Genomic DNA, 27,323 nt, shown 5'->3' on the forward strand with positions numbered 1-27,323 from the left:
GGAGGCTCGACCGACCCGGAGAAGCCCCGAAGTGGCCAACCCTGCTTGCCGCCCTGCCATGGCCTTGCTCCGAGGTGAGCGCCGCAGCCTCTCCTCTCCTCTCCTTCGCCCCCTCGCACCCCTACTTTGCGGCCCAGGCCCAAGCTGCGGGATGCGGGGGCTGGCTCCCCGCAAAAGGGACTCCCAAGGGAGATGTTGAAAGTTCCAGCGACCGTGCATTTGCTGTTTTTCCAGTTGAGAGCACGTTCCGCCTTCTGCTGACCTTGAAGGGCATTGCCCTCTGCGCAGCACTGACCCCCCACTTCTCCATACATGCCCGACTTTGAGCCCAGAAAACCCTGGACCGCGGCCAGGCAGGGGGTGCACACCCGCCGAGCCCTCCCCTCCGCCCCCGCTCGTCCCGAACTGGGCCAGCTTGCAGGGAGCATTTGCCCTGGTCCTGGAGGATCTGCCGGGAATTGTTGCCCCAAATGGCCCGCTCCCCCCCAAAGTGTCCAGCGCAGCCCCGTTCGTGTCTTTCCCTTCCGTTCTTGTAGTTGGAGTGGCTCCTCGAAAATGCAGTCGCCAAAAGGACCTCAATTTTACGAGATCAGCATCGTTACAATAGTGCATTTCTCTCCTAAATGGTGCATTTCTCATCACCCATGCCCAATACAATTTTCTTTTCTTTGGTTTTGGTTTTTGGGCCACACTGGCTTGGGGGACCATCAGGGAGGCCTGGGGATCGAACCGTGGTCAGTCCTAGGTTAGCCAGGCAAACGTCCTACCGTTTGCGCCACCGCTCTGGACCCTTACAGTTTTCTTTTCTTTTCTTTTTTTTTTTTTTTGTTTTTTTTGTTTTTTGGGCCACACCCGGCGGTGCTCAGGGGATACTGCTCAGGGGATACTCCTGGCTGTCTGCTCAGTAATAGCTCCTGGCAGGCATGGGGGACCATATGGGACACCGGGATTCGAACCAACCACCTTTGGTCCTGGATCAGCTGCTTGCAAGGCAAACGCCGCTGTGCTGTCTCTCCGGGCCCCCAGTTTTCATTTTTTAAGGACCAGAACCACCAACTTCCACGTTTTTAAGGTGCTGGGCAGGAGGGTCACAGTTCCTGCTCAGTGTTGCTGTCTGGGTGAGGATCTTGCTTCCAGCCAGGGAGGCAGCTGCAAGCTGCTTGACTCCAGAAACTCGAATGGTGGGTCGAGTAGTTGAAAGATTTTCTTCACCTGCCTACACGGGTTGCTTTTGTGTAACTGTTAACTTTAGAGTGGCTTCATTTCTCTTTCTTTCCGGGTGTTGTTTTTGTTTTGTTTTTCGTAAAAGCCACATCAACTCATCCTATCCGGCCTGGGGCTTTTTTTTTTTTTTTTTTTTGGTTCACTAAATTCTCTGTCTTTTCTCGGTTTTCAGTCTTTGGAAGTCTTTAGTTGCTGAATTTTTTGGCCTTTTGAAAGACACAAGGTTTTGTTAGTGTTAAAAAGTCTTAAGTTTTAGACTTTTCAATAATGACAGCCAGTCAAATAATTATTGACATGGTATCTACTTTATGGGGAGAGGAGACCTTATCTAGTATTTTTATCTGTACATCCATATATTTTAAAACTTATATTTAGTAACATTTCGCCTATTCAAAATAACTCTGCTATTTCATCTTTAGCCTTTCTCTAGCTGTAGTGTGGGAGTTCTAAGTAGATCAAAGGTGATAGAAGTAATGGGAGAATTCTTGCTTTTGCTCTTTTTTTCTCCACACCTACACTTTCATAAAATTCTCATCTCTCATCACTGCTATTGCCCTCATTTAAAAACAAAAAGTATCAGATGAAAGAATCCTACTTTGAATAGTATATTTGATTAAGTATGTGGTTCCCAATTTTGCCTTTCTTTAGAATCATCAGGGACATTTAGAGAAATAGATGCATAAACCTACCTTTAGAGATACTGATTCAGATTACAATTTGTGGTGAGACTCTGAACTCTGCATTTGAAATGTTCCTGATTCTGATGCTACTTCTATAACCATTAGCTATCTGTCTGTTAGGCCTTTGAACAGCTATAAGAATCACTGATCGTGGCCATAGTAATGAATTAACTGAATTAATTAAACATTTGTTTTAGCTATAAAAAATAAACACCACCACCATTACCAAGAACAACAACAACAAAACCAAGCTCTTAGACTGAAGTACAGAAAAGAAACAACGTATGAAAGGAAATTTATGGAGAGATGCAATTAGCTGAATCATTTCCAATTAAGTTTGCTGTTATTTTTTTTCCTAACTGAAGATTTTTGCTTTGTCTTTAATTTGCAGAAGTTTGACAAATGGTATGTTTACATTTATTCTGAGGTTTATTGTCTTGAGATCTCTAATCAGACTTGGAGATATTTTGACTATGCAAATATTTTCCCTATACATTCTCCTCTCCTATACACTAATTATGCTTTCAGCCCTTGAAGTTCTATCCATATTCATTTTTTTTCCATTTTGGCTTTTTGACCATATCAAAATGGTTCTCAGGGTTTGCTCTTAACTCTGGAGTCCGGTATCACTCCTGGAAGTACTCAGGGGACAGTATAGGCATATTAGGGATCAAACTCAGGTCAGCCACATGCCAGGCAAGTGCCCTACCTACTTACTGTACTTGTACTCTATGGCCCTCTTTTTTTTGTTTGTTTGTTTGTTTGTTTTTAGGGTTCACACCCAGTGGTGATCAGGGGTTACTCCTGGATCTGCACTCAGAAATCGCTCCTAGCAGGCTCTGGGGACCATGTGAGATGTCAGGAATTGAACCGGGGTCTGTCTTCTTTTCTCTTTTAAAAGTAGTTTTAGGTTTATAGAAAGACTGATTAGAAAGCATTCCCAAGGGCCGGGTGGTGGCGCTGGAGGTAAGGTGCCTGCCTTGCCTGCGCTAGCCTAGGACGGACCGCGGTTCGATCCCCCGGCGTCCCATATGGTCCCCCAAGAAGCCAGGAGCAACTTCTGAGCGCATAGCCAGGAGTAACCCCTGAGCCTCACAAGGTGTGGCCCAAAAAACCAAAAAAAAAAAAAAAAAAAAAAGAAAGCATTCCCAAACAAAAAAGGGAGTTAGAAAAAGCATGCCTATATGTAACCCTCAACTCATCCCTAAAACTACTCTTTTCAATATTGTGCAGATTTGTCACAATTGCTCTGAGCCACACTGATAATTATTAACTGAATTCATATTACACAATAAGATTCTTGCTGCTCTATGAGTTGATGTTCTGTGAAATGTAAAATGATACTTATCTCCTTTACAGCATCCTTGAGAATACTTGGGGCCCACCCTAAAATTTCCTGCTGTACCTCTATTCCTCCTTCCTTCCTCAAACCCCTGGTGACTATAGATCTTTTTCATATTATCCAGATGTTGTATAGTTGTGAAACTGTCCCAAGAAAAATTAAGAGACAAGTTGGAATAAGAAACCAGCTAGCTCTTCTGGGTAAAGCAGAGTTGTCCTTATCATATGCTTCCCCTCAAAAGTCACAGATCAGGAGAGCTTGACCTCTTCCTCAAACCTTTATCTAGGCTTTTAGGTCAATGGAGTGGGCTCTCCAATATATATAATACCTCCATTCCTAAAAAATAACTTATATATATATAAACTTCTTGTGGTCAGGCAGCGAAAGGGGTTGCTTTGAGGGAGGTTTGCTCTAACCAATTGCTGACTTGCTACCCATAAAGCTCCTTCCGACCTGTTGCCCTCTCTGATCACCCTGTTATGGGGCAATGGATGGAACCTTGGAGGTTGCAGTTTGGAAACTTTTTGGAGCAGCATCACTCTACTTTTTGCATCTACAATGCTTAAAAATTTTGTAATGTTACTACTCCATTCTATGGATGAATCTGTTTTTATTATCCATTCATTTGCTCAACATTTTGAGTAGCATCTTACTGCTTCCAAGTTTCAGCAATTATGGATATAGTGGCTGTAAACATTCACATGCTTTGTGTGGATCTAAGTTTTCAGCTCGTATGGCTAACCATAAAGGAAGGTGGTGGTTCAATCATATGGGTAGAGTATGTTGCATTTTCACTTGGAAAGAAATTGGAAAATGGTTTTTTTTTTTAACGTGATGATTTCATTCTTTCATTCCCCACAGCAATGAATGAATGACTTCTTGTTCCACCCTAACCTCACCCATATTTGGGGGTGTCTGAGTTTTGAGTTTGTGTTCTGTTGTGTAGTATTATCTTATTGCTATTTTAATTTTCAGTTTCCTAATGAGGTATAATATAGATATTTGGGGGAGGACCTGTCTTTAGTTTGGGGGTCACTTGGCAGTGTTCATGGGCTACTTCTGGCTCTGTGCTGAGGGATTGGTCTTGGAGATGGTGCTAGGGCTTGGTGGGAGAAGCCTTGTGGTGCTGGAGTTAAATCCAGGCCTCGGTGGTGTCAAACCTGTGCTCAGCCATGCAGCTCTAAACTTCTTCTCGTATGACTATCTCATTCTTTGTGTCAACTCTGTCAACTCTGTCTGTTTAGATTTGAGGGAGGCCAGGATGGTTTAGCCCAGTGGTCCTCAAGCTTTTTAAATGGTCCCTCAGATTGTTGGAGGACCAGACTATAGTAAAAACAAAAACTATGAACAAATTTCCATATACACTGCATATATCTTATTATGAAGTGAAGAAACAAAACGGGAACAGATCCAATATGTGGCCCTCAGGCCGTAGTTTGAGGACACTGGTTTAGCTGTATGTGGTAATACTTAGGGCTTACTCCTGGTTCTCTGCTTGGAGCTTGCTCCTGGCAAGGCTCCAGGCACCATATGTGTTGCTGGGAATCTAATCATATATCAGACAAGGAACTTAGCCCTGTACTACCTCTCGACCCATTTGTTCAGATTGTTTTGGCCCATTTTTAACTTTGTTTTAAATTTGAGAGTTTTTTTTGTTTGTTTGTTTATTTTGGGTCACACCTGGCAGGGGTTACTCCTGGCTCCAGGCTCAGAAATCGCTCCTGGCACACACAGGGGACCATATGGGATGCCGGGATTTGAACCAGTGACCTTTTGCTTGAAAGGCAAATGCCTTACCTCCATGCTATCTCTCCAGCCCCTTAAATTTGAGTTTTAAAATGTGTTGTATACAGAGCCAGAGTGATAGTTCAGTTTTCAGGGTCCTTGCCTTGCATCCCATTTGGGGCCCGAGCCCTGTCAGGAGTAATTCCTGAGTACAGAGCTAGGAGTAATCCCTGAGCATTGCTGGGTGTGCCCCCACCTGAAAGTAATTTAAAAAGATACATTTTGGGGACCTAACGATGGCACAAAATGGTTAGGACATTTACCTTGCATGCAGCTGACCTGGCTTCGATCTCTGCCATCCCATGTGGTCGGTTTCCCAAGCCTTCCAAGAGTAATTTCCGAATTCAGAGTCAGAGTAACCCCTGAGCACTGCCAGGTATGGCCCCAAAACAAAAGCAAACAAAAGCAAAAAAAATAATTAAAAAATTTTAAAAAGTGTATTTAGGATAGGTAATTATTTGAGATGAGGCTTTTTCAACAACTTTCAGGAGGTTACTATTTTTAAAATAGTTTCTATTTGTGTCTTTTCTTTTCATTATTTTAGTATTGTCTTTTGCAGAGCCAGAATTCTTCATTTTAAAATTCTTCATTCTTCATTCTATATATCATTTTTTATTTTATAGTCCATGTTTTGATATTATAGATAAAAACCCGTCACACAGTCTAAAGTCCCCTAGATTTTGCCTTACAGTTGGGAGAACTTTTGACTCTCTGACTCGGCACACCAGCCAGAAACAGCGTTTCTATTGCAAATGAAAGCTACAGTACTATAAAACTCCGGGCATGAATTCCGTCTAACCAGGGTATTTACCTTGCAGCAGACTTGCAGTTCTAGGTGCTGGCATATTGCTACTAAAAAACAAAAACAAAAACAAGAGCTCTTGATGCTGCTTTCATGTATAGTACCCATTCCACGTATATGACATAGCAAAGAAAAATATGTTCAGGGAAAAAATATATTACCTCAGGGATAATTATAATTGTTCTTTACAATGAAGGCTCATCGTGGAATTATTGAAAGCTGATCTTTGGTACAAACCCAGCTGTAATGGCTTTCAAACTTCCTTCCAATAGGTGTGTTCATTGTCGCTGCAAAGCGGACGCCCTTTGGAGCTTATGGGGGTCTCCTGAAGGATTTCACTGCCACCGACTTGACTGAATTTGCTGCCAAAGCTGCCTTGTCTGCTGGCAAAGTCTCCCCGGAATGCATTGACAGCGTCATCGTTGGCAATGTCATGCAGGTTAGTAGGGCAAAAGAGAGGTGGTACCCCCCCCACACACACACTGCTTGCTTTTCATCCATTTCTAAAAACTCTTCCTCTAGCATGTCACCATGATTAACAAATAGACAGTGGTTAAAAGTATTTACAGTTTATATAAATACAGTTTACATTTCCTCTGACGCTGGAAGCAACATATTATCCCATGAAACCAACCTCCCCACTCACTCATAGAGTTGGGATAAGGCTTGGAGTGATGTACTTCATTGTCCCCCAATTTCTGCTATGGAGACACTACTCAGATTTTGTTTCTACCAAAAACTGAGTCTGGGGGCCAGGGATGTTGCTCAGTGGTGGAATATGTATGAATTCTGGGTTCAGTTTGCACTGGGGATGAGGGCTGTTTGCAGTGGCATGAGCAGGACTTGGCTCATTTCGAGGACGAATAATCTGTTGTATAAATATACTCCATTTCCTTTCCCATTATTATTCAGCTGACAGTCTTTTGGAGTTGTTTCTATGTTCAGGCTCTTATCATTATTACTGCTGGAGGATGGGGTATTCCATCCATTGGTCTCACTCTTTGTTTTTGTTTTGTTTGTTTAGGGGTCTCTTCCATTGTGCCAGGTATCAGGGCACCTGTGTGCTAATAATGAACTCAGCCCTTTGAGCTATTGCTCTGGTCTTTTTTTTTTCAACAATCTTTTATAGCTTTCAGATATGGGCTTAAAATTTTCTCTTATTAAATTTTTACTCTTTGAACTTATTGGAATGGAACAATTTGATTATTTCACTTTTGGAATGTGAATTGCAAGTATATAGAAACACAATTTTTACATATTCTTTTATATCCTGGAACCTTGTTAAAGTCAGACATCCTCATTTTTTTATTTGGTTGATTTTGTTTGTTTGTTTGTTTGGGGGTCAAGTGCTGCTCTGGGGTTATTTCTGCTCCTACACTCAAGAATTACTCCTGGCAGTGCTTGGGGAAATATATGAGTTGCCAGGGATTGAACATGAGTTGGCCACATGCAAGTCAAATGCCCAACCTGCTGTGCTCTTAGTCTGACCCCCATCCTTAACAAGTCTTTTAGTGGTATCTTCATTCTGTTCTATAATAACATAGTGTCACCTAGAGGGCTTAGCATCTTCCTCTTCATCCTACATTTTTTTTTTTTTGGTTTTTCGGGCCACACCTGTTTGATGCTCAGGGGTTACTCCTGGCTAAGCACTCAGAAATTGCCCCTGGCTTGGGGGGACCATATGGGACGCCGGGGGATCGAACCGTGGTCCTTCCTTGGCTAGTGCTTGCACGGCAGACACCTTACCTCTAGCGCTACCTCGCCAGCCCCTTTAACCTACATTTTATTCATTTCTTTTTCTTGCCTTGTCCTGGCTAAACTCCCTGATATTGAATAAAAAAAGGAAAAAGAGGGGGCCAGAGTGGTAGCACAACTGCCTTGCACACAGCTAACCCAGGATGAACAGAGGTTGATCCCGGGCATCCCATATGGTCCCCCAAGCCAGAAGCGATTTCTTTTTTTTTGGGGGGGGGTTTGGTTTTTGGGCCACACCTGGTGACGCTCAGGGGTTACTCCTGATTGTGCACTCAGAAATTGCTCCTGGTTAGGGAGGACCATATGGGATGCCGGGAGATTGAACCACTATCCGTCCTAGGCTAGCACGGGCAAGGCAGATGCCTTACGGCTTTCGCTGGGTGTGCCCCTCTCCCCAGAGAGATAGCACAGTGGTAGGGCATTTGCCTTGCGCGCAGCTCTGGTTCGAATCCCAGCATCCCAAATGGTCCCCCGAGCCTGTCAGGGGCAATTTCTGAGTGCAGAGCGAGGAGTAACCCCTGAGCGTTGCCAGGTATGACCCATCCTCCCCCCCACAAAAAAAAGGAAAAAATATTCTTGTCATGTTCCTGATATTAAAAGGTAAGTAACAGATTTTCACCATTAAATGTGATGTCAACTGTGAGGACTATGTAAATGCTCTTTATCAGTTTTAGATGATCCTTTCTAACTTTGTTAATGTTTTTAACCTATTTGGGGGCCTGGCATGATAGTATAATGTGTAGAGCACTTTCCTTACATGCTGTTGACCTGGGTTCTATTCTCACCAACCCATGTAGTTCCCCCTTCAAGCTCCACAGGAGTAATTCTTAAGTTCAGGGCCAAGAGTAATCTCTGAGCATCATTGGGTTAGCCCAGAATTAAAACATTTTTTTTCTTTTTAATTTTCTCTCAATTTTGTTAAATGTTTTGTTATTGTTACTGCTATTGTTTAGGTTACATTGTTGTTGTTATTTGCCTTTTAGGAATACCCAGAGGTGCTTAGGGTTTTCACATGGCTCTATGCTCAGGTATCAGTCCTTGGTGGTACTGGGAGATAAGAGAAAGGTCGTATGTGGTACTGGATCTGCCAGAATGTTTATGTTGTTCTGATAATATGATGTGATATATTGATTTTCAGATAATAAACAACAAATCCTGCATTTGTGGCAAAAATAAATTTCACTTGGTTTTCATGTATAGCTCTTCTTAAACATTTCTGGATTCTGCCTGTCAGGTTTTTTTTTTAAGATTCTACATCCAGGGGCCGGAGATATAGATGGAGGTAAGGCATTTGCCTTGCATGCAGAAGATCAGTAGTTTGAATCCCGGCATCCTATATGGTCCCCTGAGCCTACTAGGAGTGATTTCTGATTATAGAGCCAGGAATAACCCCTGAGCAGCGCCACCGGGGTGACCCAAAAACCGAAAAAAAAAAAAAAAAAAAAAAAAGAGAGAGTCTACATCCATAGTCAGTAGATACAGTGTTCTATAGTTTTCTTATAATTTCTGGTTGCTATGATATAGGATTAAAGTGGGGTCAGCCACATAGGAGACAAGTTCCTTAACTCCTGTACTCTCTCTCCAGAACGTTGCTTCTTAAATTACTAACTGCCTGTTTTCACTTGTTAAAGTCTATTAAAGTTGTCTATGTCTTCTGACTCCGTTTCAGTAGCTAGCAACTTTCTAGAAATGTAGCCCTCTGGCCTCGGTTGTGTAAATGTTGGCATACATCTTTTCACAGTGTAGTCCTGTTTCTTTGTGTATAGTATTTGTGTTCTGAATAATCACTGTGAATTCTCTTGTGATTACTAAGCCTTTGATTAATGAGGAAGTACAAATTGGTTCCCACAAGGCTCTGGGCAGTTTGTCAAACAAAACCTTTTCAATGTAACTTTTTATTTGAAGACACTTTTTATTTTATATCATCATCATTAAACTCGTAGCACTTTACTCAATGTATGATGAAGTGGATCTCACACATTTCCCCATGGCATCTTTCTTATTGGCATACAGTGTTTCAACACCAGTTCCTTCTCCAGGTTCACTTCCTTCCACCAGTGACCCACCCCTGTTTGCCTCCCAACCTCCAGTCTGCTTCCATAGAAATGCTATTTATATTGTTTGTTTTTTTTTTTGGGCCACACCTAGCGGCACTCAGGGTTTACCCCTGGCTCTGTGATAAGGAATTACTCTTGGCAGGCTCAGGAAACTATATGGGATGCCAGAGATTGAACCCAGATCTGTCCAGGGTCATCCATGTGCAAGGCAAATGCCCTACTGCTGTGCTATTGCTCTGGCCCCAGAGATGCTTTTTTTTTTTTTTTTTGCAGTTTGTCCATAGTGGCACTGTGGTTTGTTGCTGGTAGGGTTTTGTACATAGTATTTTACCACTTTTTACATCTCTTCCTTCTCCTCCTGATTAAGCTTATCTCTCCAGTTATTGCTTCCTTCTTCCCTTCTATACTTTGGGATCATTGTAAATAGAAAAAAAATCATCCATGAAAAGCACAAAAATGTGAATAAAATAAAATAAAATTCTATATAGGCAGCAAGGATGGTTGTTTATAGCATGAGTGCCGATGCAAAGAAGCATCCCCAATTCCTCAACTAAGAAACTACTAGAAGAACTAGAATTCCTTCCACTTTGCATTCCACTAAGCACAATAGCCTGACAAGTACTGATTTGGAGATCACAGATACATTTTCACAAGTAAATAAAAGTGCAGGTATGGGGCCAGAGAGATAGCATGGAGGTAAGGCATTTGCCTTGCATGCAGAAGAGGACAGTGGTTAGAATCCCGGCAAGCTCTGAACGTAGAGCCAGGAGTAACCCCTGAGCGCTGCCAGGACCACAACCATACTTTGAACTTCCATGTTTGTTCTAAAATCAAACAGATTGGCACCAAACAGATTCAGCCTCTTCCCAGAAAAGCTCAATCACAGAGAATGAGACAAACATAAGGAGACAGACAAACAGGCATGAACAGGCATGGATTGCTCAAGTTTGGAATGTCCCAAGTTTTAGGTTGCCTGGGCAGCCTCGAGTGGTGTCACAGGCAGGCCAGAGACTGGGGTATTTCGAACAGCTAGTCAGCAAGCACCCTTAAAAGTACAAAGTGGCAATTTCCCGTTTTATTTTGCCAATGTTATCCCTACATCTGAAACACCCTGAATAGTCTTATTCTGTAATTGCCTGCCTCATTTTTATAGCCACCATATATTTGTTATTATTCCATTCTTTCCTGCTATATGTTATCTTTTCCTGGGTGTGTATTGGCAAAATATTTGCATTCTGATACGTAAACTATCTTACCAAGGTGCATATCCCATCCTTGAGAATTTTTGTTAGGGGAAAAATTCCCACACATGTTTTATATCCTACTGCCTATGTTGAGAAATACTAAAGTTATTATATTTCATTCTAAAACATCTTAATATAGGACAGCTTTTTAATAGAGAATAATTAGGAACTTTGCAAAGGTAAGTTCCACATAAAATTTATGAATGTTAAAGAGGCAAAAGAAACCTAAAAATTTTATGAACTTTAGGTCTCCTTTTTTTTTTTTTTTTTTTTTTTTCTGGTTTTCTGGGCCACACCCGGCGGTGCTCAAGGGTTACTCCTGGCTGTCTGCTCAGAAATAGCTCCTGACAGGCACGGGACCATATGGAACACTGGGATTCGAACCAACCACCTTTGGTCCTAGATCAGCTGCTTGCAAGGCACACGCCGCTGTGCTATCTCTCCGGGCCCTTAGGTCTCCTTTAACATATGAGAAAACTTCCAGGAAAGGAAGCTCTGCATTCAGCGTTCACTCCTAGCCATTTTGGGGGAATGAAATGGAGATGCTGAGGATCAAACTCTGGTCAGCTGCTTGCAAGGCAAACACTCTACCTGCCGTACTCTCACGCCAGTCTCTCCACAAAAGTTTTAAGGACTTATTCAACTAGTCCCAGGAGATCTGGAATAGTCTGGGTTCAAAACATATTTCCAACTCCTATTCGTCATTTAGGGGAGTAAAGAGGAAGGAATAGTCGGGTTACAGGGGAGGGAGGTGTTGAAAAACCTGGCAGTGCCAGGGTCTACCGGGCTTGTTGGTCAAGGGTCACTTCCTCTAGTGTCAGAGATCAAACCCAGATCTCCTACAAGCACCAAAGCATGTACTTGGCCCTTGAGCTATCTCCTGTATTAAGTATGATCATCTTCCTGAATTAAGTTCTTCCCATAGATTTTAGCATTAAACTGAAGTCTCACTTTGTACCAGAAATTCTTGGAGAAGTTTTTTTTGTTTGTTTTGTTTTGATTTTGGGTCACACCTGGCAGCGCTCAGGGGTTACTCCTGGCTCTGAACTCAGAAATCGCTCCTGGCTGGCTCTGGGAACCATATGGGATGCCAGGCTTCGAACCACTGTCTGTCTGGCTGCATGAAAGGCAAATGCGCTACTGCTGTGCTATCTCTCTGGCTCTTTTTTTTTTTTTTTTTTAAATAAATATACTTTTATCTCTTTGAACCAGCAACATTGGTTTCACCAGGGAAATGGACTGAAATGTGAAATCTTAGCTAATCCTGGACTGATTGTTGGGAATCTATATTTTCACAGGATGTATTTAGAGTTTGGAAACAGCGATCTCATCCCCATTGTGTGTGTGTGTGTGTGTGTGTGTGTGTGTGTGTGTGTGTGTGTGTGTGTGTGTGCCATCCACACCTGGTGACACTCAGGAGTTACTCCTGGCTATGTGCTCAGAGTGTGTGTGTGTGTGTGTGTGTGTGTGTGTGTGTGTGCATGCCAGCCACACCTGGTGACACTCAGGAGTTACTCCTGGCTTGGGGACCATATAGGACACCAGGGATCAAACCCACATTTGTCCTGGGTTAGCCGTGTGCAAGGCAAATGCGCTACTGCTGAGCTATCGCTCCGGCCCCCCAATGATTTTCCTGATCTATAAGTTTCCTGACCCATGTGTTTATTTCTCTCGTTCCAAGTTAGCTAGTCTTGTCCTCTGCTCTGTGTTATAGTTGCTGTGGTGCCTTTAAAAGGCAATATAGATGACAGTCCCCCATGCTGCCCACCCCAGCCTTTCTGGTCTTATTTATTGCTTTGGTAGGGAGCTGAGTTGGAAAACTTCCCTACTGTTCCAGAGTGTGGCCAGCACTGAGAGCAACAGCCTCGGCTACTTTCTCTGTTAAGGAGCACTGAGTCTCTGCAGTAACCTAGAGGGCTGGGGAGGAGATTTGAATCACACCTGCCTGTGCTCAGGAATCACTCCAGGTGGTGCTGGGAAACTTATGTGGTGCTAGGGACCCATTCTGAGATAAACATTCTAGTTACTTAAATATCTCTATAGTTATTTAAAAATTAAATTAGAAGAATTTCTCACATGTGATGTAAAAGTCATTGACATTATTATAGTTTAGCCAAAACCTTTTGTTTTGGGACTATACCCAGTAGTTCTCAAGGCTGTGTGCTCAGATATCACACCTGATAGTGCTAGGGGGCCACACATCATACCAGGAATCGAATCTCAGGCCAGCTGTATGCAAGGCAAGCACCCTTCCTGCTTTGTTCCAGCCCCTAACCAAATCTCAAACACATGTAGAGTTTCACCAGGAACCATGTGGCTGATGTGTTTCTCCGGAATGCCAACATTTCCATTAGTGTTGACCTCTTTTTAATGCCATTTTTCTTCCATTTAGAGCTCTTCTGATGCTGCCTACCTGGCCAGGCACGTTGGGCTGCGTGTGGGAGTCCCCAAGGAGAGACCAGCTCTCACAGTTAACAGACTCTGTGGTTCCGGTTTCCAGTCCATTGTGAATGGGTGTCAGGTATGGACATTTTCTGTTTTCTTTTCTTTTATATTTTTCTTCTTTTGGATTTTGGTCCACACCTAACAACACTGAAAGGTTACTCCTGATTCTGGGTGAGACCATATGGGATGTCAGGGATCGAACCTGGGTCAGCCACATGCAAGGCAATTAGCCCTATCCGCTGTGCTGTCGCTCCACCTCAGGTACATTTTCTTTCATCTCTAACTCTCGGGAAAATATGCTAGTAGATGCTATGGAAATCAGTAGCCACTTCAACAATACTGTGGCTTTTTTTTGTTGTTTGTTTGTTTGTTTTGGGGCCACACCCGGTGACGCTCAGGGTTTACTCCTGGCTCTGCATTCAGAAATCTCTCCTGGCTTGGGGGACCATATGGGATGCTGGGAGATTGTACTGTGGTTCATTCTAGGTTAGCCATGTACAATGCAAGCACTCTACCTCTGTGCCACTGCTCTAGCCCCAATGCTATGGCTTTTTAAAAAAACATATATAGTATTTACTAGGAGAGGGCTTTTCTTAACATTAACAATGAGATTTAGTTCTGTTCTGTTTTTTTTAATTATTATTTTATTTATTTATTTATTTTTTTGAGTTAAATCTGGCAGCACTCAGGGGTTACTCCTGGCTCTATGCTCAGAAATTGCTCCTGGCAGGCTTAGGGGTCAACATGGGATGCTGGGATTCGAACCACTGTCCTTTTGCATGCAAGGCAAATGTCCTACCTCCATGCTATCTCTCTGGCCCCTTGGTTCTGTTCTATTCTGACCACAGCCATTGGTCAGAATAGCTAGCTCAGGGCTAGTCCTTGGAATATGAGGCACTGGGAGGGGGTCAAACCTGGGTTGGCCACATGCAAAGCAAGTATTGCCTTTTAGACTATTGTTCTGCCCATAAAAGTTTCTTAAAAGTCGGGCCCGGAGAGATAGCACAGCGGGCGTTTGCCTTGCAAGCAGCCGATCCAGGACTAAAGGTGGTTGGTTCGAATCCCGGTGTCCCATATGGTCCCCCGTGCCTGTTAGGAGCTATTTCTGAGCAGACAGCCAGGAGTAACTCCTGAGCACTGCTGGGTGTGGCCCAAAAACAAAAAAAACAACAACAAAATGTTTCTTAAAAGTTAATGGTGGGCCTTGAAGAAATTTTAGTCACTGATTCATTATGTCACAGATGGAAAAATACTGCTGCATCTACTTAAAAGAAATAACTGCAGTCACCAATTTCATAGAAATTAGAATGAGGGTTGCTTGATGGGATGAGAGAAGTTAGGGAAGAGGTCAGTGTTCAGTGGGTTTTCAGATCTGTAGGTTTATTTGCTGAATGTACAAGTTACATAATGACTCACACTCTTGATATTCTTGATATGGAAAACTGCTGAGTGAGGGAATCAACTATCCACATGTGAAATAATTCCTTAGAGAAATAGAGGTAGAAAAATAATCACTGATTAGACCTTAAAAAAGAATTTACTTCGTGACATGACAGAAAAGCCCAAATTGGACTCACAGCATGGCAGCCTCACAGTCACTCTCCATGGACTGTTTAATACAGTTTTTGAAACACATATTTCAGGGCTGGAGCAATAGCCCAGTGGTGGGTCGTTTGCCTTACACGCGGCTGGCCAATGACGAACCCAGGTTTGATCTCTGGCATCCCATATGCTCCCTTGAGCCTGCCAGGAGTGATTTCTGAGTGCAGGGCCACAAATAACCTCTGAGCACTGCTAGGTGCAGCCCCAAAAGAGCAAAAAAAGACAAACAAAAAAAAATTAAATAAGGGGCCGGGCGGTGGCGCTAAAGGTAAGGTGCCTGCCTTGCCAGCGCTAGCCTTGGACGGACCGCGGTTCTATCCCCCGGTGTCCCATATGGTCCCCCAAGCCAGGAGCAACTTCTGAGCGCATAGCCAGGAGTAACCCCTGAGTGTTACCGGGTGTGGCCCAAAAACCAAAAAAAAAAAAAAAAAAAAAATTAAATAAAATGCATTTCTGGTACCACAAAAGGACCTCTTTATTTCATTTTATATTATGTTTGCTATTATTTTCTTTTAAACAGGAAATTTGTGCTAAAGATTCAGAAGTTGTCTTGTGTGGAGGAACTGAAAACATGAGCCAAGCTCCTTACTGTGTCAGAAATGTGCGGTTTGGAACCAAGTTTGGAGCAGATCTCAAGGTAGGAATCATTCAAGCTGTGAAAACACTTTCTCCTACTATCTATCATATACTTATGACTTTCACAATATTTTGGTGAGACAAAACTACTTTTTTTGGGGTCACACCCAGTGACGCTCAGGGTTTACTCCTGGCTATGCCCTCAGGAATCGCTCATGGCTTGGGGGACCATATGGGACGCCAGGGAATCGAACCGCAGTCTGTCCTAGGCTAGCATGCACAAGGCTTACCTTACCACTTGCACCACCGCTCCGGCTCCTACTTTTGAAACCAGTTTTGTTCCCGTGAGGATGGTGAGATCAGAGAAGTTGATAGATTGTTTTAAAATTCTTTCTGTGCTTGCTACGGTGGGCATTTTAAGCCACAGGAAATTCTCTCAGCTCACCCCTGAAGATAGTAGTAAACAATTTGGGGGGGGGTGGCAAAAGGGAAGAAGTGGATCAAGAAAGGTTAAACTAATCTCTGGTGAGAAGTTAAAAGCCGAATAATTACTGTGATTTCTATGAGCTCTATTTCTATCTTTGTTGACTAGATCTATCCCCCAAAACGTTGTCTGTGCAGGTAGATGAGATGTGCCTGTCATTCAAGTTAGACAGAAACCACCCTACATGCTCTGAGCATCTGCTCTCCTCAAAGAGTATTTTCCAGTCACAGTGATTGATTTTACATGCTTCCCCCAGAGGTTCTCCTGACCTTCTCCAAAACTGAAAGAGATAAGACTTAGGAAAACTGAGAAGAAATTTTAGGCCCTCAATATATTTTGTGACAGACTTTTGGAGAGATGAATCATTGATTCAAAGGTTGATGAAGTCTAGAGGAAACAGAGGTGAACTGAATGATAAATAGCTTCTGTCACCCAGAGGACCTGTTTAGGTTCTTTTCCAACCTCGTGGTAATGGACAGAAGCAGCTGTTCACATCCCCACAGACCCAGCCTTCCCTGCAGAGCTGCTCACAGGTGAATCAGGTGGCCCCAGAGAAACTGCCCGAGGACTCAGAGTTGGCATCTGCATAGGCCATACCCGGAGGGCTTCATTTATTGGGGGTTCACCTGTCATCTTCCCTGCACAATGAACCCCACCAGCTCTCTTTATTAGCTCCTCCATCCTCACCATGAATGGGTAGCATGTTCACCCTGAAGAACATTGCTAGATGTTTTTTAAAATAGATCCCAGAGTCAAATAGGACTAATAGCAAAGGTGTAAGTGCTTATCAGAAAGGCTCATTTGACTTTTGGTCATTGGAACTGGTATGTAAATGTAAGAAAGTTACAGTGTTTGGCTTTCCCAGTCACTCTGTGGCCATCTTTGAACAGATGGAGGACAGCTTGTGGGCGGGACTGACTGATCAGCATGTCAAGCTGCCCATGGGGATCACTGCAGAGAACCTCGCTGAGCAGCACAAGATCAGCCGGGAGGACTGTGACAAATACGCCCTGCAGTCCCAGCAGCGCTGGAAGGCAGGTAGGTCATTGGCGCTGGGTGTCATCAGCATCCAGGAAAGCTTCTGTTAGACACTTCAGGTGACAGCGCTCACAGAGCAGTTGAAAATGAGGCCTTCTGGGGTCTGAGTGATAGCACAGAAGGAAGGGCACTTGCCTTATATGCAGCTGACTGGGTTTAATCCCTGGCACCTCATATTATCCCCTGAGTATTTCCAGGAGTGATCCCTGAGCTCAGAGCCAGGAGTCAACCATGAATACTGCTAGGTATGGGCCCCAACCTCCCCCAAAACAGAAGAAAAAAGAAAATGAGGTCTTGTTTTTGTTGCAGTTTATACATATTTTTAATTATATATTTTAGCAAACAGCATCTTTCCTATTTTGTTTTTAGATGTTTGCAAAGTTATCTGGGAATTTTTCTTCTGAAATGTATTAATTTATAAAGAATATGGTTTATAATATACCCTGAAATATATTAATTATAGATGTATAAATAAAAAGCACTGATAAAGAGTGTATTTTTATTTATTTAATTTTTTTTTTTTTTGGTTTTTTGGTTTTGAGGCCATACCTGGTGGCACTCAGGGGTTACTCCTGGTTCTGTGCTCAGAAATTGCCCCTGGCAGGCTCAGGGGACCTGTATGGAATATCAGGCTTTGAACCACCATCCATCCTGGAACAGCTGTGTGCAAGGCAAAAACCCTACCGCTGTGCTATCACTCTGACCCCAAAGAGTGTTTTTTAATGGACCCCATCTGGACATTTGCATCATGTTCTGAATAGGGCTCATTGTCAGTGAACCTGCTGAGTTTTTGGAACATTCCCTCAGAGGCTGCTGACTCTTGAAGCCACTGGGCTTCCCCTTAGGCTGGCCATACTCCCAGAGAAGGGGTGGCACTCTGGAAAAGACCCATGGGAAGAGGCAGGAATTGACAGTACATTGGGCAGGGCATTTGCCTTGCACTCGGCCTAATTAGGTTCCATCCCGGCATCCCATATGTCCCCCAAGCCTGCCAGGAGAAAACCCTTAGCACAGCCAAAAGTAAGCCCTGAGTATCATCAGCTATAGCCCCCAAACCAAAATAATATCCACGGGGATCCTATAAGGCCACCCCACATTCCTCCCCAGAAGTACTGCACTGCCTTATGCCAGCTCTGGGCCATTCTGCAGCGATAGGGACTCTGCACCTCCAGGTATAACCAGGCATAACCAGGCATCTTCTGATACCTGCTTAATACAGATTGTATTCAGAAAGAGGGGCTCTGAATCACTCTCTAGAGCAGAGCTTCCCATTTCAGGGTACACACATGGGCTGCTATGAGGAATAAACCACCATGACTCCCAGTTATACCAGAGGGCTCAGTGGACGGGGGCCCAGAGCATTGAGTGTTGAGTTCTGGACACCTAGTGCAGGACCCCAGAGGTCAGGAGCCACCAACTCCATTTATGACCTATACGTACAAGTCACCTGACCTCCATCATGACATTTTGTTCACTAGCATCTGCAAAGTGGAGACAAAAGCCATTAACTCTCTAAGGACAGAAAAGAGAACTGCTTTCTCTGTTGACCTACTGGGAGCCAAATAAGGGAAGTGTGTGGCTGCTACAGGCAGGCTCTGGCCTGAAAGTGATGCTCAAACCACTGTGCTTATGTGCAAACCACTGAAACTTCAGCTTGTTTCATTCCCAGTCCTGCTGGTGTGAGTCCAGTCTTAGTGCTGGGCCAGTGACAGCCTGAAGAGTTTCCCCAAGTCTTCTGCCTGCACATTTCTGTCAGGTATTACTTGGTGATGCTTTGGTGATGTCACTCTGTGACAGATGACTGGGATGCTTCTTCTTTGTTTGGGGGGTCACACCCTGCAGTGCTCAGCCTCTATGCCCAGGAATTATTCCTGGTTCTTTGGGACCCATATGGGAGCTGGGATTCAACCTGATTTGGCTGCATGTACACAAGTGCCCTGTCCACTGTATACTATCTCCACAGACCCTAAAACTTTTGTTTTTGTCTTATTGTAGTAAGAAGATAGCATGTCCTCGAGACAAGGACTTAAGTTCATAGGACATTTCTGGTATCTATAGAAACAGCTAAGTAACTTTAAAATTACCTTATCTCCTTAAGAGATAAGAGAGAACACTAACTCTGTTCAGTATTGTTCAGTGTTGTTACCTATAGCTGGCACATAAACCGCTTACAGAAGAGCAGAGCCTTGTTTTTTTTGTTTTGTTTTTGTTCTTTTTTTTAAAAAAAACTATATGGGGGACAGCAGGTAGGGCATTTGCCTTGCACACAGCTGACCCAGGTTCAATTCTTGACATTCAATATGGTCCCCTAAGCACCACCTGGAATGGCCTCTGAGCACAGAGCCAGGAGTAACTTCTCCACACCACTGGGTGTGGGCCAAAAACCAAAACCAAAAACATACAGTGGGAGTGACAGTGCAGCAGGTAGCATGTGGCTGTCTTGAAATCAATCCCCAACATCCCATGTATTCCCCCAAAGTCCACCAGGAGTGATTCTGAGCACTACTGGGTATGAGTCCCCCACCCCCAAAAAATCATACAGTAGTTTAATATTTTTTGTAAAGATGCATGCACATAGAGACATGTTCTATATTTTAAACCCTCCTCTAGGTGAAGTGGGTGAAACCAGTAATAAGGGTTTGTATGAAACCACCACAGGGAGGCCAACAGAAGTTCAGTTGAAAGGGGGTGTGTTTGATTTTGTCTCCTTTCCTCCTCATTTATCCTCAGTGCTCTTTTTTCCACCTCAGCTTATGATGCTGGCTACTTTAACGAGGAGATGGCTCCCATCGAGGTAAAGACGAGGAAAGGAAAACAGACCATGCAAATGGATGAGCACGCGCGACCCCAGACGACGCTGGAGCAGCTAAACAAACTCGCTCCAGTTTTCAAGAAGGAAGGGACGGTCACTGCGGGCAATGCTTCGGTAAGGCACCGCCAGTCTCTGCAGTAGCAGCGTCCACTGCCCCAGGCCAGTCTTTAGTTGTTGAGCAAGCCTAGGTATGTTGCAAGCCTGCCAATTCAAGTTTTTCCAGATCGGAATGAAATAGTTTAGATAGGAGCCCTTCGATGACACATTTCCAGTTCCTTGGTCTTCCCTGAATGTCACAGGGAACTCTGCTTTCTTATTTTGTTTTTCATTTCTTTCTATTGTAGACAACATCTTGGATTCTTTCCTCCTTTCTTTATAGTTTGACACTTCTTGAAAAATGTATACACATGTTAGGGGCTAGAGAGACTGTACAGCAGGCATGGTGATTGCCTGACTTGTAGCCTACCCAGGCTCAATCCAAAGCACCCATATGATTCTTCTGGCACTGCCAGAAGTAAACCCTGAGCACAGAGCCAGGAGTTCAGCCAGGTATGACATACACACACCCCCAAAGTGTATACACATGTATAGTTACCAATATGGCCAACATAGGACATTTTCATTATGAAAGTTCCCTACTTCCTTGGGCAAGAGTGATAGTATGGCAGGTAGATTGGTTGCCTTGCACATGATCTTAGCCAAAAGGCCGAGAAGCGATAGAATTGGTTGCCTTGCATGCAGTCGACCTGAGTTCAGTCCCCCCAGCATTCCATATGGTCCCTTGAGCCTGCCAGGAGTAATTATTGAGTGCAGAGCCAGGAGTAACCTTTGAGTATCACTGGGTATGGCCTAAAAACAAACAACCAGGGGCCGGAGTGATAGCACAGCAGTAAGGCATTTGCTTTACGTGCTCCCAACCCAGGATGGACCCAGGTTCGACCTACAATTGTCCCCCAAGCCTGCCAAGAGTGATTTCTGAGAGCAAAGCCAGGAGTAACCCCTGCGCGCCACTGGGTGTGGCCCAAGAAAAACAAATATATAAACAAAAAGTTCTCCACTTCCCAAAGTTCTTGAATCTGTTTATGCCTAGAAAGAAGCTTGTCCTTGAAATTTTTAAGTTATCCCTTTGTGGGGTGGTTCTTTGTGACTTGAAAAAAATCTCCTTTGGATCAGAGAGGTAATATGTATGTAGAGTGCTCACTCCAGCTCCCCCTTGGTACCAATTCCAATGCCCCAAATCCCATCAGAAGTGATCCCCGAGCACAGAGCCAGGAGTAAACCCCAGTACCATCATGTGTGGCCCCAAAATGAACAAACCTCCAAATCTTTGTAATTTCTCTAAGTACCACTGGTATCCCATGTTGTCCCAGAAGCCTCTTGCCGCAGTAGCCCGAATGCCATCCCGAATGAGACATGCAGGGCTTGGTTCACTGGAGCCCCCACCTCTGGTGAGCTTCTGCCTTTCTTCCCAGGGGGTGTCAGATGGTGCTGGAGCTGTCATCATAGCCAGTGAAGATGCAATCAAGAAGCACAACTTCACTCCGCTGGCTCGGGTGGTGAGCTACTTTGCATCTGGCTGTGACCCCTCCATCATGGGTATCGGTAAGTTTGCAGTAAAACAAGCCCATTGTGCCCCAATTCCTTAGGAAAGTCTGCCTGGGCCTTCAGGTTTCTGAAACAACAGGCCAGTCACAGCCACTCCTGGAGAAAAGGGGAAGTAACCCATCACCAAATACCTTAAGGTGGCACAGGCTTCTGGTGACTCGCGCTTGAATGTGGTTTTATTAATGCACACAGATTGTAGTGCCGGCATTAGCATGGTAACCAGCCAGACCGTGCTAAAAACAGAGGAAAACCAGGCTATTAATTCCTGAGTGCCCACTTGAGACAGCTTAAATTAATATGTAGAAAAGAACAATTAAGAGACCCAAGATTTCTTTTTTCCAATGGTGATGGGAGAATTGCCAGGGATGGGAGAGAAACAGTGGTTGGAAGAGATGAATATACCTGCTGGGCATATGTTTGCTGGGCATGTGATTTTAGTCTGCCTTATGTCTTGGTTCATCTTCCTCCCTTCTTGCTTGAGCAGACAGGTAGAAGGAGGCTGCGGCAGAAACTGCCCAGGTGTAAGAGTGGAGCAGGACATGACCTGAGTCTCTGGGCCGCTGTCTGTCATTGTTGTATCAGATAATAGCTCATAGCTTCCGCTGGCCCACGGCCCCTAGAACAGTCTGGAATCATGAATCATCTTGCTACAAAATGCACGGATTAGGAGGAAATCAAAAATGCTTTTCACTGGAGATGCCCCTGGGAACTAACTACAGGTGCTGCTGAGTTCTTAATAGTTCCTGTTGCTCTTCTCGAGGGCTGAACCAATCAGAGGCCTTCCAAGAATAAGGCTGGTGTCAAAAGGCTCTGTTCAACACCACCTTTACCCCAAGTCCCCCAGGGAAAACTTATCTTGAGTTAAGATCCAGACACTGGAGAGAGCAGGATTTTCCTGTCAGCTTAGTTAGTGCATAATGGCTGATTAAAGTGGTTTAGGAGGCCTGAGAGCTAGCGGAAGGAGGAGTTGCTGCTGGAAGGTCTCAGAGAGGCCTGAGTGTTTGCTTAAAGGACCCTTCATCAGACCTGGTGTGCAGTGAATGCTCAGTCATGTGTGCAGTCCAATGCTCAGAGGTTCTGCTCTGAGGATACCAGAGGACACCAAAGAAAGCACACTTATTTTTCTCTCTCCCCTCTCCTTCCCCTCCCCTCCCCCTCCCACTTTCTTTCCTCCCCTCCTCTCTCCTCCCTCCCCTTCTCTTCCCCTGCAGTTTCCTCCATTCCCTTCCCCTCTCTTCCCCTCCCCTCCCATTCTCTTCCTCTCCTACTCTTCCCACTTCTCTTTTCCCCTCCTCTCCTTTTTTCCCCTTCTTTCTCTCCCCTCTCCTCTCTTCCCTTCCCCTCTTCTTCACTCCCTCCCTATTCAACTGTTACCAAAATGGTGTACTTGGATAGTTCTGATGATGAATCGGAATCATTGTTCAGTATTCAGTGGAATCTCAACGAATAGCTTTGGATACACCTGTAGGGTGTGAGGGGCTCACTGGTGCTGCAGCACATATACTAAAGTGGGGCAAAACAGAGTTAGCATGGCCCATGTGCCAGCAGGACTTGCAGAGACTGTTCAACATTTGCACCTCAGGGAAGGAGCATGTAGCTGTTCCCCACTGCTGTAGCAGAGCTGCTTGTGGTGCCAAATGTGCTCTGGGGACAAGTGCTCCTTTGCCTCCATCATTCTTCACCTGTCACTTACAGGAGGTTAAACAAGGCAGCTGTGTGAAATGTGCCAGGTAAAGAGGGCTACAGGCTCCTGAGGACTTGGTGGAGATTTCTCAATCCGGTCTGCAGACGCTGTTCCTTGGCTATGTGATGATCCATCAGAAAGCAGCCCTGGACCCTGACTAGTTATGGAGGAGTAGGTGGCTGGAAGAGCTAGAGCACATGTCCCCAGATTCAATCCTCTACACTGTCTGGTCCCCTGAGCACCTCTAGGAGTGGCTCCTGAGCACTACTCAGTCCCTAAGAAAGAGAACTTTAGGGCCTAAGAGAGCTCAAATCCAGGGCATAGAAGCGCATTTCTTACATGCATGGGGCCCCCAAATCTCATCCCCACCTCTGCCAGGCCTAAGTGGCATCTCATGGCCAGTCGCAAACACTGGGCTTCCCACTCAGTGGACCAAGTATTGCTGAACGTGGCAACTGGGCATCCTTGCCACTGTTTGGGAGACCACCCACCTCCAAAAGGGAGATGTGGATATCAGAGATGGGTTTGTGTTTCTGTATAGGTCCCGTTCCTGCTATCTCGGGGGCCTTGAAGAAAGCAGGGCTGAGTCTCAAGGACATGGATCTGGTGGAGGTATGGTCCGTGTTATGAAAGACTCTCAGCTTCCTCAGCCTCCTCAGCTTTGCTTCATTGTCCCCTATCAGCATGATTAACTTTTCTCAGTGACTTGTACCTTCATTTTACTCTCATTACATGTCTTGTGTTGTTATTTTCTTCTACCTGATTAAAATGCTTTAAGTTTAAATAGTTAAAAAAACAACCTAACTGGAGCCAGAGTGATAATACAGCAGAAGGGCACTTGCTCAGTGCCAAGTCATTGCAATGATTTTATTTAACCTTGACAGTAGTTCTTAGAATGCTTACAGATGTTACAGTCACATTCTGTCATTAATGGGCTGGAGAGATAGTATAGCAGATTGGGTAAGCCTTGAGCACCACAGGGTGTAGCCCAACATTAAAAACAAAACTAAAAGTCTGTCATTGAGGATATGGGAGTTAGCAGTGCTTGAGAAATATGCATTGAACCAGGATTTGAACCAACCATCTGGCTGCATTTTACAGTGGCACCCTAGCTCCATGGTGTCAATCTTAATATCCCTGTAAACTTTTTATTTCCCTCAAAGTGATGCATTGACTTAAAGTAGCATTAGTAACCATGCCCATTTCCAAGCTGATAGAATTAATCAAATGCATATAAATGAAAACAATCTTGTATGTGTTCATTCTCGTTCTCCCTCTCCTTTCCCCCTCCTTCCCCTTCCCCTCTCTCTTGACAGCAGTTTTCTGTCAGTAGAACCAGTTAGTGCCTCTCAGTTATTTGTGACTAAGGATCTCCACCTGCATTTCTGTTTTTAAGGTCAATGAAGCTTTTGCTTCCCAGTACTTGGCGGTTCAGAAGAGTCTGGACCTTGATCCAAGTAAAACCAATGTGAATGGAGGTGCCATCGCCTTGGGCCACCCATTGGGAGGATCCGGATCCAGAATCATGGCACACCTGGTCCATGAGTTAAGGTACTTGCTGTACATTTGCCTCGAATACGTGGATGCAGGTTTTCTAGAACAATTAACAGTTTCCACCCCCACATTGCTGCTCACTGTAAATGCCACCAAGTGAAGTCACATCCCAAGATGTAGAAGTCACTGGTGAGGTCGGTCAGATCCCTGGCGAGGATCTCACAAAGAAGCATCCACAGTCACTTCGAGGGAGACTAACTCAGTTTATTGTAGGTGGAAAATGGATATTTATATATTAGGGGAGAGGAGGGTGTGGACTCTGTGCCAGCCAATAGGGTAGAACGTGAGAGAAGATTAAAACAGGGTGTGTCGAGGCCAGAGAGATAGCATGGAGGTAGGGCGTTTGCCTTGCATGCAGAAGGACGGTGGTTTGAATCCCGGCATCCCATATGGTCTCCTGAGCCTGTCAGGAGTGATTTCTGAGTGTAAAGCCAGGAGTAACCCCTGAGCACTGCTGGGTGTGACCCTCCCCCCCCAAAAAAAAAGTGTGTGTGCTTCTATGTTTAGGGAAGACAGGGTAAGAGGACTAGGGAAAGAAAGGTGTGTGCTTAAGGCCATTAGCTCGCCAGTGGCAAGTTACCAGGACACCCCTTTTAGCTACCTTGTAAGCAGCCCCATTATAACTGGCACAGGCACTTGTCCTCACCACATTTATGGCTCCAGGTCTGATGTTTGTGAGCAAACACATGCTCTGAGCAAACACGAGACACTTGCTCCTGTGCCAGTTACTGGGCTCAGATGGCCCCTCAGTACTGACACTACAGTTGGTGTTTTTCTGACAACTTCCTTATCAGCGGTCTGCTTTGTCAGGTCCTGGAATTTTGGCCACAGTAGCCACTCCAATCATGATACCTTCTGTCCAGTGAGTGACACCTAGGCTTGAGCCACCAGAGCCCCGGTGTTAAATGTCTTAGATGGCAATGTGCTGAGAGGGCTCTGAGCTTGCTGCTATCCTTGAAGGAGCCTCTTTAAACTGGCCACATGGGTCTGAGCCAAATCTGTTGGGTAGTCTTACAGAAGCCTGTGTACTGACATTCCCCAGTCTAGTAGACTGGGGAATGAACTCTTCCTCTTCTTTCTCCTCTTCTTCTTTTCTTCCTCCTCTTCGTCTTTCTCCTCTTCCTCTTCCTGGGCCTGTTAGGGAGCCGCATACGAAACCAATTCTATTTACTCACATCACTCCCTGGCTCCCACCTCTCCCTCTCAATGAACTCACAGTCACTTGCTTCCTTGCTTCTGCAGGCGCCGAGGTGGGAAGTACGCGGTGGGCTCTGCCTGCATCGGAGGCGGCCAGGGCATTGCTGTCATCATCGAGCGCACAGCCTGAGTGAGGAGCGTGAGCAGCTGCCTCTCACTGAGCTGGGCCAGGCCGCAGGAAACTGGGACCTTCAGGACAGGTCGGCCTGGTCAGCCTCCTACCCCATGTGACAAGACATCTCGCTTGCTCAGGGGTGGTGGGACAGAGAAGTGTCTCTCTAAGAATGAGCCCCTGCTGAAGTGAGCTCCAGGTTTGACCCAAGTAGGATATCTTTAAGAACTCAGGTCCACTTTAGGGGGGCCTGGAGAAGGGATGTTTTCTTACCATATGCCTTAGGAAATGGAATAAATAGCGCCTTAACTTGAGCTCATCTTGTCCTGTCATTTACTATACAAATGTTCTGGTATGATACAGAATAAAACTGATCAGGGATCACTTCTGGCAGAGTTTGGGAACCATATGTGGTATCTGGGGAACCGACCAGGTTCAGTTGCATGCAGAGCAACTGTTTTAGCCCCTCTCTTGTTTTCAGGCCCATGTCATCACCACTTTTTTTTTTTTTTTTTTTTTTTTTTTGGTTTTTGGGTCACACCCGGCAGCGCACAGGGGTTACTCCTGGCTCTATGCTCAGAAATCGCCCCTGGCAGGCAAAGGGGACCAAATGGGATGCCGGGATTTGAACCACTGTCTTTCTGCATGCAAGGCAAATGCCTTACCTCCATGCTATCTCTCCGCCCCCTCATCACCACATTTAAGGAGACAGTTCATGTTACTACGTGGCCTTCACTGCCACACAGGATATTTTTCATAAAACAGAAACTGTCCCCATTAAACGTCACATTCTCCATGCCTCACCCCATCTTTCCATCTCTAAGACCCTCACTTCTATGGGATCACGAGGTCCTTGCCTTGCTAGGACTTGCTTTTCCCCCTCATCATCATGTCCTTAATGGTGCACCCCAGTTTCTGATGGTCTTTCAGGCTGAATTCGGTCCCATCTGGTGTGTGCCTGATTCTGAGCATCCTTATGAACCATGGACACTGACTGACATCCACCATAAGCTAGTGTATATCATGCTGCCATGAAATGCAATACGGAGAATTGTCACCTCCTTGGATGCTTTGGGGAGTATGTACCCTTGAAAACGGAATTTCTGAGCAATGTCGCAGTTCTGTTGATGGCATTTGAGAAGCCCTCACACTGTTGATCACTGATTATGAGGTGTTCCCAGGTGTACCTGGGTGTTACAGGAGCAGAGAGTAGGGAATGTCACAATAGTGCCTGCCACCTGGTGCTGAACAGTAGAAAGCCAGAGAATAACTGGGCATTTGGTTTTGAACCTAACTGTTGTCATACATCTGGAAAATAACTTTAC

At 44.8% G+C, this 27,323-nt stretch overlaps 1 protein-coding gene across 1 annotated transcript; it reads left to right on the forward strand.

The window, feature by feature from the left end:
• ACAA2 (acetyl-CoA acyltransferase 2) lies at positions 1-26,134 on the forward strand. Its single transcript, XM_049781564.1, has 10 exons — positions 1-74; positions 6,106-6,272; positions 13,282-13,410; positions 15,457-15,573; positions 16,887-17,034; positions 19,785-19,960; positions 21,319-21,448; positions 23,677-23,747; positions 24,532-24,686; positions 25,932-26,134. Exons 1-10 carry the CDS (start codon positions 59-61, stop codon positions 26,014-26,016), a joined length of 1,194 nt encoding a protein of 397 aa, XP_049637521.1. The 5' UTR covers positions 1-58; the 3' UTR covers positions 26,017-26,134.
• Positions 26,135-27,323: the final 1,189 nt, after the last annotated feature.

The sequence above is a fragment of the Suncus etruscus genome, chromosome 10 (assembly GCF_024139225.1).
Source record: "Suncus etruscus isolate mSunEtr1 chromosome 10, mSunEtr1.pri.cur, whole genome shotgun sequence".
In the NCBI taxonomy this organism is placed as follows: Eukaryota; Metazoa; Chordata; class Mammalia; order Eulipotyphla; family Soricidae; genus Suncus; species Suncus etruscus.

Coding starts and splice junctions, on each gene's coding strand:
- ACAA2 (XM_049781564.1), top strand. Junction 6,273..13,281: donor TCGTTGGCAATGTCATGCAG/GTTAGTAGGGCA, acceptor TCTTCCATTTAG/AGCTCTTCTGATGCTGCCTA. Junction 13,411..15,456: donor CCATTGTGAATGGGTGTCAG/GTATGGACATTT, acceptor TCTTTTAAACAG/GAAATTTGTGCTAAAGATTC.